Here is a 12,679-nt window from a genome sequence, read left to right as displayed (position 1 = left end):
TCCTTAAATATATAAAAAAAAACGAGTTTCCAAACAGAACCAAAACCGGATTAGATGTCTCTCAGTCACTTTTAATTATGGGATATTATTTATTTTAACCCTGCGACTAAAAAAGAACGGTTCCTCTGAGGGCAGTTGGTCCGTAAAGTGAACAAGACAATATGGAGGGCTGCCGGTTGATACTGGAATCTCATCGATAAGGGTCTTCCTTTTCCTTTGTCTCGTTATAAGTCTTTCCTCCCGAAAGTTCGTGACGTGATGGTTCCCCCTTTTTGGCCTCTGGGAGGCTGGAAACCAGAGAGAGAGAGAGAGAGAGGTAGGAGGAATAGAAGCGAGAAAGGTTATTAGGGCAAAAGTCAGTTGGGCAACGGGGAGTGCTGGCTCGGAAGGGGTTTCAAGATGGTTGGTCGAACGAGACTCTCAGAGAAGTCTTGGGATAATGTTATTTCCTGAGCGTTTTTTAAGAAGGAAATGGAGTTGAGAGAGAGAGAGAGAGAGAGAGTATGCAAAATACGTGATATACACACGCTTTATGGCCCATTCTTACAACAATGTACACAATCGAACTGAATACGTCACAACGACCATTTATTCGCACAAAGGAGAACTGAACAGCCATTTTGGTGAGAATTCAAGTTGTGGACACGCAAGAATTATGAAGCCTCCAGAAGGCGAAAGTGAGAAAAAAGGAGTAACAAGATGGCGGGCCCCAGTACCCCAACATCCGGCGTCCAAGCAACCCCCTACTACAGTAATACTACTACCCCCCCCTACATGACCTGATCACCTTTGCAACGGCCTCCCCCTGTACCTCCCTCCCACTTCAAAACGACCAGGTATCTGGTAACGGGGATGCCCAATTTAGGATGTTGTAAGGGACAAAAGAGAGAGAGAGAGAGAGAGAGAGAGAGAGAGAGAGAGAGAGAGAGAGAGAGAGAGAGAGAGAGAGAGAGAGAGAAGCACTGGGGCGGCGGGTGAGAAGTTGATCACCTTGAGAAAAAGACCCGTTGCAAGAACTTAACAATGGTTCTTAGGTAAATGTCACCTGTTGGGTGGGACTCCCCGAAAATAATACATAGGCTTCACTTTTTCTCTCTCTCTCTCTCTCTCTCTCTCTCTCTCTCTCTCTCTCTCTCTCTCTCTCGGGATTCAATAGCATAGGCCTATGTCTTTACCTTTTACATTTTTAACTAGACTGATTTTAAATAACTATATTGATAAAGTCTGCATTTGATAGGTTATGTATGTGCATATATATAATATATATGTATATAATATATATATATATAATCTACATAATTCAATACTCGAGAAGTTAATAGTGGCAGTGACTATTGTCTTATTTTTTATATATAAACAAACTATCCGACAGCCTTTTGAAACTGGAATATACAATTATCATCTTACAAACAGTTAAATTTTCAAAGAAAACACTAAATAAATCATTATTTAGCAGACTGATAAATTTAAGAGGCCTTCTCTTTTGACGTAGGCAGTGAAAATTCAACTGATGTGGGCCGCAGCAACTTGGGTAGATATGAGCATGGGTCTCACAGCCTCAGCCCAAAAAAAGACTATCACATGAAGTGGACCAAGTTACCCTTTCGAAATGGAAGGGGCTGGGGGGGGGACGGAGCGCCCTTCATAGAAAACGGGAATCATCTGCTGTGACTTTAGTGACGTCACAAAAACCGTTGACACGAGCAAGAAGTCTGTGCTTACTTTCGACTCATTGCCACAGGAACAAGCAGTTGTGCAAACAGAGAGAGAGAGAGAGAGAGAGAGAGAGAGAGAGAGAGAGAGAGAGAGAGACTATAATGGTTCTGGAGTAAATGGTCATTATTGTCCAAATTCGTGTCTGCATTGGAAGCAAAACATCGGTCTTTTCATAATTTATATCTTCAATTTCTGCCTTTCTTATCAATCATTCCTATTATAAAAACAATCATACACTATGCTCAATAAATTTCAGCTCAAGGTTTAAAAATTAAACCTACTTAGACGTAAAATTCATTCGTAAATACTGTAGATTCGTTACATGAAAAAAAAGCTAATCATTTTACCGTTATCGGTGCACATGCGAACTTTCACGACCATTGCCCGAGTGCGCGCTTGGCTTTGCTTCCTCCATCGGTCACTCAACCCGATTGATTAATTGACTGATTGCATAAGCGACAGAATGACTTCGTACTATGAGCTGACATTGCTGGAGCAATAGACATCGTTGATGAACTGATTTTATAATAAAAATGTACCGTTGCAAGACCTATGATCAATCTTCGATTGAGTTAGTACTACTGGCTTTACTGTCAGGGTAATGTTCACCGCTGATTGGTTGTTTAGGTACTAAATTTTTTCACTGCACGAACAATGGTCAGCAAAAAACCATTGATTTCATATTGAAAATTGGCGTTACGACACTTACGGTTCTCGTTAATTGGCAGTTACACATATATATATCAATGAATGTGGCATAACCAATGTTTTGCTTATTCTTCTGCAGCCAGCCCCAGTTAGTATATAATGCTGAAAATAAAGGCGTATTTATTTTCAATACTACCCAAGATCAAATATTAACCAACGTATTAGTACAAAAATCTATACAGATTTTAAACAGAAATGTAAGATGTAAAATTTGTAAGTTACTGATTGGTTGCTGGTCACTAGTGCGCTAGTTTCTACGCCTAGGCTTATGCAATACTAAGCGGGAAAAATTAGTCCCAATGTATGATTGGAAATGATAAAAATTAAATAGGCCTAGCATATATTAAACAAGGTAACTACGATAGCCCCACAGTAATAACAACCAAAACCAAATACAGACGTCATTGTGGTAGTAATAAAAAAATAAAGAAAATTCCCGGTAACCTTTGAATAAGCCGCAGGAATGAATAACCAAAACCCCAACGCCATTCTCCTTTTGTTTATATTCTGCAAGTGCGTGACCCGGGGCTTTTAATAGCACGTCATAACCTTCCTTTGTGTGCGTGAAGGAAAGGAAGTGTGTGGCGCCAACGCCGATATGACGAAGGACACTTGGCTAATAACTGAGTTGTGGGATACGGCGCTGCATCTGACTCGCCTTCCTGTCCTTCGGAATGAAGAAGAGGAAGAAGAAGGACTGTAAACAAAACGTTGTTACCACCTTCCAGCTCTTAAATAATACAAGGAGGGCTTTATTAAAGGCATTCTTGGTTTTAATTTGGCAAAAACACGCATACATCAGGAGGGGTGTAGGTCCTGACTTTGTGAGAAGTCATTAAAGGCATTTGGGTAAGAACAGTAGGCATACACAACCGTTATGGGCTCCATATATCACTCAGGCCGGTGTCGACCATTTGTTGGCTAAAAATCACAATAGACTCTCAGGGGACATTGCTGATAAACAGACCATACCCCACACCTCCGCCTCCATGACACCTGACATTACTGGTTTTATGGTCTGTTTATCAAATTTGGAGTCATAAAAATGAGTTTTAAAGGCCACCCTATATTATATATAACGGTATATAGTATATATATTTGTGACTTCTCACACTAGTCCTTCGTCAATAAATATAAACCGGTAGGACCTACATATTTCACCTATATATATATATATATATATATATATATATATATATATATATATATATATATATATATATATATATATATATATATATATGTCAATGGCATTATTTAGACTTTGGATCTGTCTATACTGTTTCTCTTCGAGCAAGCTTCTTAGGAACAAGGAAAAATTATTTACGTTTCTTTCCATTACTTTTTCATAACAGACATGCCGTTTCCTTCCTATCGGTGGCAGCTTCAGGACTAAATTATAAACTGTAGAAATAATGTTCCCAAATAACATACAAGATGGTACCTCGCACATTTACTTCGCTTGCAACCGCATCTGGGTTCGAATTTTTGGCAAGGATGAGCAATATGAGTATGTTTACAGAAGACTGTGTTTGTTCCTCATTATAATGAATAAAATAAACTACAGGAGAAACTTTAAGACAGCTAACTAACCTGAATGAGTACAGGGTATCGCGTTCAAGACCCCATCCGTTGTTGTAGTTCAGGAACCCAGAGGTAGGCAGTATCTGGGAAAAGAAAAATGGGACTTGTTAATAATCCTCATTTTCGAAAGGGCTACAGGACTTCCCCATGCAGGACCTCCCAACACAAGAAAACATGTAGTTGTGGACTTGTAAAGCAGTACAGTTGCCCCACCATTTAGCTCTTTCAACCCAATGTAACTCACCATTGGAGGAGCCGCATACAGGGAGACTAAGTGGCCCATGGAAATCACCTGTTCTTTAGCCCTAGCATATGATGCATACAAAATGCCTGTGATGGCTACTGGTTTAGCTTGCACACCATAAACAGTGATGCTTGATGAAGCCTTTCATTCAAGAAGAGTTACAAAATCATAGTTTATGTTTATGTACTATTTTACTTTATGTTCACTTGGTTGACATGACTGCACAATAACAACATTCTATGGTTCAAATAAGCTGTGCACTGGAAGGTTCGCCTTTTGTTTTGCTAAAGAGTAACCAAAGATCTTTTGTTTTTTCCACAGGGGTATGGTCCCAGGGGCACGAACAACATGTGGTCTGCTACTTGGGATCCTGGTCAGTTTACAGGCCAAGTCCTGGAAAGTTCGACATTGAGAACATTGAACCTAGACTCTGCACGTCTCTCGTCTACGCTTTTGCCGGACTCGACGAAACCGCCTTCACCATCAAATCACTGGATCCAGAGTACGACATTAACAAGAGTGAGTAGTGAGAACGAGTTCTGAATGACAAAGCTTTGTACACAAAATTCTAGGTTGGGTTTGGTGATGCCTGTCTGCAAGGCATCGCTTAGGAGCCAATTGGACCACTGTCCTGAAATTTAGAAAAATATAATTTTATAACCATTTGTTTTTCAAGTCCAGTGATTATCATTAATTTACTTTCTACTAATAGAAATGTCAAGATAATGACAACTCTACCGAAGAGCACTTTATTCATGTACTTATGCAGAGGGAAACTGTGTTAACACCCTAGCCATTTTATGTATAGTATTACTTTCTTTTTTTAGTTTAAAGCCACTGACAATTTTTTTTAATCGCAGAGGCCTTCGAAAGGTTTGTAGGACTAAAGAAGATCAACCCTAAAATGAAGGTTCTCATAGCCATCGGAGGATGGACGGAAGGCTCAACCAAGTACTCCGCCATGGCCAGCACAGCTGCTTCCAGAAAGACTTTCATCAACTCGGCAGTCAACTTTATTCAGTAAGTCTTCACTTAAAAGCCTTTTTTTTTTTTTTGGCTTTGTTACTGAAGTGGAAAAGGCAAGTCATTCAATATACTTTTGACATATAAAATGGGTTCAAAATCGCAATCCAAGCTTTGCAACTTACAGTTATGGGGGGGCGTGGTTTGGTTAAATTAGGCTAGGTAAAGTAATGGAATGGTAAGTCAGGCAATATATAAGTTACCATAGATGAACTGAAGTTAGTTAGGAAAGTTAGAGATTGAGTCTAGTTGTTTAGGTAAGGTAAGTGTGGTTGATATGCTATATGGGGTGTATCCATCAATTATTGTAATTTTATCTTCTTTTCTGCTACATTTGTTGTCTTCAAGAAATGCAATCACTCCAAAGCATGACTGCCGCAAAAATCTATTAGTATTTAAACCACTGAAAATATTTTCTTGGAATTAACATCACCTTTATTGAGACAGTTCATTCTATAAAGACTGGGTGAAGGGTGGAACTAGAGCAGATATCAAATTGAACAAAAGAGATTTACAAAATCAGGAAAAGCATCACAAAACTATTTATCTTGTCACTAAGTCATTCAGGCTCTGCTTTTGCTAAACCAACTGTGCTTTTTCCTGGTATTTTCGTTATCAGATTATTGTTATTTTCATTGAGCCCTTCAAGGAAAACAAGTAAACTTAACATTCCTCACCATTTCCAGAACTCACGGCTTTGATGGTCTCGATCTGGACTGGGAGTACCCTGCTAGCAGAGGTGGTGCCCCTCAAGACAAGGAAAACTTTGTCCTTCTGGTTAAGGTAGGCCAAATGGATGCCTCTGATTCTGTACTGATTGTACAAACACCATTTTACATATCTACTTGCATGTCTATGAGTCTTGATAATCCTTATCCAGTCTTCCAGAATCGATGAATTCAAGGAGTTTCACATTTCACCCCACAGGAACTTCGTCAAGAATTCGTGAAGTACGGGTGGATGTTGACTGCAGCCACAGCAGCTGCAAAATCCATCATCGACAAAGCTTATGACATCGATGACTTGGTGGAACATTTGGACTTCATCCATATCATGGCTTATGATTACCATGGCAAATGGGACGGGCACACTGGCCATAACGCTCCTCTCTACTCGCGGGACGATGAACCAGATGAGGAGAAGGCCCTCAATGTGGTATGTATTACTGAAATGATTTAAGTGCTCACCACAAGCTAACTTTCAAGGGAGATCAAGCCAATGTGTATTCAGACAAGAAACTCAAGGAGCTTGGTTCCAATTTGAGATCAAAATGACAAAATACTGGCAAAATTGATTTTTCAGTCAAAAACATCTTCCCACAGCAAGGTTACTACTGAGAGGCCCGGTTCTATCATGAGTATTGTTAATCTTTAATGTAAGCTCCAGCAGATACGTGGCTTATGCTTCCTGGGTTACACTGTCATAGTAATGTCGAGAATATCTGATCCACACTTTTCACTTCCCCTTCCCACCTCTTTATCATGACCTCCCTCTCATTCAGTTACAGTGGAAGTGCTATGCCATCCACTTAGGCTAAAAGTAATGATTTTTACTAAAAGAAGCCTTTTTTTTTATCTTTATCTGTCCGTAGGACTCAACAGTGAAGGCCTACATGGAAGCTGGTGCTCCACCCCATAAACTCGTTCTTGGTGTAGGATTCTACGGAAGGACTTTCTTATTGGCTGACCCCAGCCAGCCTGGTATTGCTGCCCCAGCCCAACCATCAGCCTTTGCTGGACCTTACACCAAGGAGGATGGATTCCTCGGCTACAATGAGGTAAAGAAAACAGCATTTATGTGATTAAATTACCACTATCACCATGTTCTAAACGTAAGACCAAAATAATCTCTATGGGATTATGCAATGGATTCAGACAATCTTCCACTGGAGAAGGGGCAGGTTTGTCATTCGCGTCATGATGCCCGTGTTTTGATCGCTCTTAAATTATCAATAGCAGATTCAGGGTCTTGCGTCTTTAGAACCTTTTCTAGGAAACAGAAATCGGAGAGAATCATTCATTGTAAACCTCTTTTGTTTTCCTTTGCAGATCTGTGAGAAGCAAACATCCGAAGGTGGACTATGGAATATTGTGTGGCAGAAGGCTCATCAGGCTCCCTACATGTTCCGAGACAACATGTGGGTCGGCTATGACGACCCCATCTCCATCAACCTGAAGGTGGCTTACGCACAGTCTCATGGTCTCGGAGGTGTCATGATCTGGTCCATTGACACAGACGACTTTACTGGCGTCTGTTCCAAGAACAGGGAGAGGTGAGAGATGCGTCACTTCCTTCTTCTGGGTTGAGCTCTTCTTTTCATGAAACACTGTCAGATTATGTGAACTCATCCAGTAATTGTATCCAGTTGAAGTTTCGTTTAGTAGTAGCCATTGTGATCTTTAGTTTATGTGCTTCATTTACCGTTATCACTTATAAGCACTCCATGCTGCAGAAGCTAGCTTAGCAAGTTGATGGCATTTGCAGCACATTCCAAAAAACTGTAAACAGATTTTGAATAACAATGAAACATGGAAATTTCTTAAAAGTGGCTTTACATCAGAGTATTTGTACATTTTTCTACTTAGGTTTCCACTCCTCATGGCCATCAATAAGGCTTTGGTAGCCCACAAGGAGAAGCGGCCAACTCCTGGAGCACCTGGTGTGGACAAACCCGGCCTGGATGACGAGCCTGACAGGCCCGATAGACCTGACAGGCCCGATAGGCCTGACACCGATAGGCCTGACAGGCCCGACAGGCCCGACAGGCCCAGCAAACCCGACATAGACCTTGATGTAGATAACGACCTTGATGACAGAAGGTAAGCTCTAACTCATCAAAATACTGATGATGATAAGAATAAAAATGAACAGTTCACTATGGCTGCATCTGAATTTCTCTTGACAGATCTATGGCAGATCACTTTCTCATTTAACCAGAACTACACTGTCACAGGTAGACAGGAGTTCATTTGTTCAAGAAAATGTTAACACCCATGTGAATTCTTTTTCTTTATTTGTGACATAGAAGTTTCCAAAACTGTTGCTCATAAGAGGGGCAATAATGCAGCAGTAACTGGTGTGTTGTTTTTCTATAAAGGTAAATGACCTCCTTTTGGGAAAACCATGAATGTCAGTTCTTAGTCTTGGTGACACTCTACTGTATTCTGGTCACCAAGGTAAAAAAATTGCATTTTCTTTTTCCATTTATTTATCTGGCTGTACATTCAAGAACCAGGCTGCCATAATTCTGTATAAGTAGCTAAAAACAGCTAATCTTATTCAGATAAGGGCTTCATCACTTGACAGGTTAAATGCATCCTTTGGAAATGCTTCCAACCTAACAAATATTGATGACCTTGGCAACTGCAATGAAGATGTGTATTTGTAAAGTAGTATCTCAACTTAACACACTTCAACTTCATGGACTTCTGAAATTATTAGTTACATTATAATAATCATTTTTTGCTGTGCAACCTCCACAGATATGGTACATTTTAAAATCAATCTCAAAAACTGATTGTCAGTTGTAAAGTACAGGTTAGTTTAGATTAAGAACTATGTGGAGTTGCTGTTGGCTGTAAGGTATCTAGAAAACACTGAGGTACAGGCTGTAATACAGTCTTTGTTGCTTATAAGAAAGCTGGACCTCCCTATGTATTCGTTCAGCTGCAGAGCTACTAGGCTATATAACGAAATAAAATTAATGTTTTTCTCCCACTTCCAGAACCTCTAGCTTTGGTGGTGACCGCAGACCTCAAGGAGCAGGCTCTTCAGCTGTGACCCCAGCAGCCATGACTCTCTTTGCTCTTCTTCTTGCTTCTTTCCTTTCAAAGTAAGGTTCGATAACTGCACAGGAGCATTTACACCGACTCATCCTCACCATCCCTGCCAACACCAGTACTACAGCAATTGAGTCAACGTCCTGTTTGTAAAGAGGCATGCTAAAGATGGACGTGTCCTCGTACAAGCTCCTCAGCAAAGCCGGAGTCTGTGCCGGAGCAAGTTCGGCTTAGCGTCGCAATAACAACAGCCTTTGTTGGATTCGTTTTTGAAATTTTTATATTGTATATAAAGGGTTAACTAAATTTAGTTTTTTCTATCTTTTGGCTTTTCGCAAAGCCATCTGAATTGACAGCTTTGAGCCTTCAAATTATTTCCAAGAAACTGCATCCTGATGCAAACAAAAGCATCTGATCTTTGCAATTCAAAGCTAAAACTGCTCGATAAAGCATTTGATGGCTGCCTTGATAATGTAAACTTGTCTTTCACAAAATCCGTCCTAGCATGATATTTCCTAGTTACTGTACATTGGTGCAGGATAGCATTTTAACAACTCCATCCACTGAATTCACAAGTTATTGTTTGGGGAAATAATTAGATGTAGAGAAAAAACTAAGATTTTGAAACTTGCATCACAATAAGTTCAAGGGGACTTCTCTTGTTCAAGATTACAAGATGTTTATGGTTCTTAATGGTTAGAACCACCATCGTCAAAAACAGTGTTACGTACACCTGAAGCTTTAGGGGTTAATGCATACCCGTGGAAATCTTTGTTCATCATAACTTGCCTTGTATAATATAAGATAATGCATTATTGTAGGAAAGTGATTGTGATAATTTGTTTCTAAGTACTGATATTTAATTTCCTTCAACCTATTTTATTACATTCCTCGAACATACGCCTGACGCCAACGATGAAAATGTTTAATGGATATGTCTTTAAAGGTGGTAAAATTTTTATTTTATATTAAAAAAACCCCAAAGAATCAAAATAATAATGAGCTACAAAAAATACATATTTAAATATTAAAAGTAATATTGATCCTCAAAACATTACTGATTGCAATCAGTAACGATTCTCATTTTCAAAGATGAGACTAAGTATTATTTATTTGGATTCTCAATTTTAAAAATGCAGAATAAAAAGTAGTGATGATCCTCATATTAAAAGAGACAGTAAGATAAAAGTGGAAATTATTCTGAAATTGTAGAACTGACTTAAAGGCAAGATTAGTATTGGTTCTCAAATTTGGAGATTTATTTTGCCCGAAGATATTTTGGCAATATACCTTATGTTTAAAGCACGTGGTCAGGTCCATGTTCCTTCAATATTCACATAAACTTCTTCTTCTTCTTCTTACTTGGCCATCTTAATCTTTCACTGCACTTTCCCACGCAAACTGTGACTGGATATGCTTCTAAAGTCTCCCTATATCTTACAGTATGTTATGTGAATATATTTTATCTCTTGCAACTATATAATACATTATATACATACATATATATATACAGTATATACATATGTATACATGTGTATATGCATATATATATATACATATATATACACACACAAATCTACATGAATATATCTAAAGTATTGTAAATCAATAGTTTACTTATTGTGGATTTAGAAATAAAGTTTAATGTACAGAACTTGCTTGTATGAAAATTATCCTGACGAGTAATGATCCTTCTACAGTATGATAAAACAAACAATGTCAAACTACCCACTTCTTCTATTTTCTGTTTTAATTCACTGTTATTCTTACTGGCTTCTTAATACCATATGGCCTTCTCTCTTTCCTGGGCAACTGGGTCTGTTCTGTCACGCTCAAGAGAGCAATGGAGTCGAATATGAAGAATCTGGGCCAAAGGCCATCGCTGGGACTTAAGAGGTCACTCAGCGCTGTACTGGAAAATGAGAGGAAAAGAGGTTTGAAAGGTGTAACAGGAGGAAGACCTTGCAGCTGCACTATGAAACAATTGTTAGGTGGGGGCGGAAAGTAAGACGGAAAGAGAGCATGAATGAAGGCACAGTTAATGAAATCAAAGAGGTTGCAGCTACAGGTTGAAGGGAAGCTGCAAAGAACCTGAAGTAACGCCTCAGTGGGCCACTTGAGGTCCACCGCAGCACTAACCCCCAGTGGGGACACTTAGTGGGACAAGGAGGGTATTTTAAACAGACCACTGAGCTGACCAACAGCTCTCGTAGGGCTGGCCCGAAGGGTTAAAATGACAAGGAGTTCCAGGTCTATGCCACAGGCTAAGTACTGGGACTAAATAGGGGAGCTGGGAAAGGGATCAGGTAGAACAGAGGCAGGATTAATGAAAGGGGACAAAGCAGAAACAGGTAAAACAGGTGAATCAACAAAAGATTTAGCCGAATACCTGACTAACTAAACTTTCGTCATTCCTAGCTGTCGCCTTTCTCTTTCTGTCTTTCTCTAACTTAGTTAAGTGAGAACTTAGAACCTTTCATTTCTTAAGATCCCAATCGATACATTCAGCACAAGTCAAAACTGACGAACATACTTGACCCCTGCAAGCAGTACACTTCGAATGGGAATATATTTCGCTGAAGTTAATCTTTCCTTGCAGCCCTCACTGCAGTAACGAATACTGTACTAATCGAGCTTGAGTAGGACATCATTGGTGAATACAAGTAAAAAAGTCAACGTCCAATCAATCATATAAAGTCACAATCAGGTAAAGAACGTTGTTTTCGATGAAAACCTAAATATCTAAGTTGCCGAGACGCTACTAAATGCAAAAATGCTTCACCAATTTAGATCGTCAACCATAAATCAGTAAGAGAGAATTTCAAATCCCGCAGCTGCTCACAACCATCGTCAAAAGCCGGCAGAAACAAATTGAAGCTCTCTGCTCAGTTGTTCCTCTCTTTCCTGGAAGTGGGCGGGGCCAATTACTTACACCAAAACAAAAGAATCACTACCGCGGATTTCAAATTTTAGCTGCCGATAACAGAAATGTAATTAATTAATTGGTAAGTTACTTATTTAAAAAGAGACTTTAAATAACTTGGTAACAGTAATTTTGCAACAGATTTGGGTATGGTTTTCTTACTAAATATATCAAGGAGACCTAAAATCAAGAGAAAAGTCTCCAATGTTGAGAACTGGTGCTATACAAAAAAAAATTAATAAGCGCAAACAATCACAGAATGACTAACAGCATGTAAATGTCTAAGAAATTAACTTTTCTACCTATTATAATTACCAATGGTTTCTTTAAACAAATGTGCTGTTGAAAGTCCATGGAACAAGTTCTATATCGCTTAACAGTAAAATTGCAGATTAATATGACTAATTCATGTGCCTACGTATACCAACTGACGTAACTTTTTTTACCTCTACAACAAATTTAGTATCTTTCTTTTAATTTTAATACTAGTTCTTAAGTCTCCCTAATATGATTAATCCACAATCATTCTAAAATCTATCAAAAAATTACTGATATTGAGACATTTACCTGCCAAGAGCAACCAGATTCACTGAACAGCAGCAACAATATGCAGAAAACGTGCCATTGTGCCTTGCGGTCGAACTCCTCACTTCCAAAAGTCTTTTATTCCTCACACCGTTGGACTGTGGAACAGCCTCCCCA

The 12,679-nt window shown here is 39.2% G+C and overlaps 2 protein-coding genes across 2 annotated transcripts in view; one reads left to right on the top strand and one right to left on the bottom strand.

The window, feature by feature from the left end:
- Window positions 1-10,708, top strand: part of LOC136855846 (probable chitinase 2) — a 29,020-nt gene extending 18,312 nt beyond the window's left edge. The window contains exons 2-9 of the mRNA XM_067133220.1: window positions 4,574-4,771; window positions 5,113-5,272; window positions 5,962-6,058; window positions 6,203-6,430; window positions 6,867-7,052; window positions 7,324-7,547; window positions 7,861-8,094; window positions 9,000-10,708. Coding sequence (XP_066989321.1) covers window positions 4,574-4,771; window positions 5,113-5,272; window positions 5,962-6,058; window positions 6,203-6,430; window positions 6,867-7,052; window positions 7,324-7,547; window positions 7,861-8,094; window positions 9,000-9,111 — 1,439 coding nt within the window. The 3' untranslated portion in view covers window positions 9,112-10,708. The remainder of the gene's footprint in view (window positions 1-4,573; window positions 4,772-5,112; window positions 5,273-5,961; window positions 6,059-6,202; window positions 6,431-6,866; window positions 7,053-7,323; window positions 7,548-7,860; window positions 8,095-8,999) is intronic.
- RpL15 (ribosomal protein L15) overlaps window positions 1-12,679 on the bottom strand; it is a 48,974-nt gene that overhangs the window by 34,590 nt on the left and 1,705 nt on the right. Inside the window, exon 2 of the mRNA XM_067133223.1 lies at window positions 4,018-4,091. The gene's annotated coding sequence lies outside the window, so the exon portion shown is untranslated. The remainder of the gene's footprint in view (window positions 1-4,017; window positions 4,092-12,679) is intronic.

The sequence above is a fragment of the Macrobrachium rosenbergii genome, chromosome 33 (genome assembly GCF_040412425.1).
Source record: "Macrobrachium rosenbergii isolate ZJJX-2024 chromosome 33, ASM4041242v1, whole genome shotgun sequence".
In the NCBI taxonomy this organism is placed as follows: Eukaryota; Metazoa; Arthropoda; class Malacostraca; order Decapoda; family Palaemonidae; genus Macrobrachium; species Macrobrachium rosenbergii.
The sequence above is the reverse complement of the archived record's forward strand: the minus strand, read 5'-3'. Positions and strand labels throughout refer to the sequence as shown.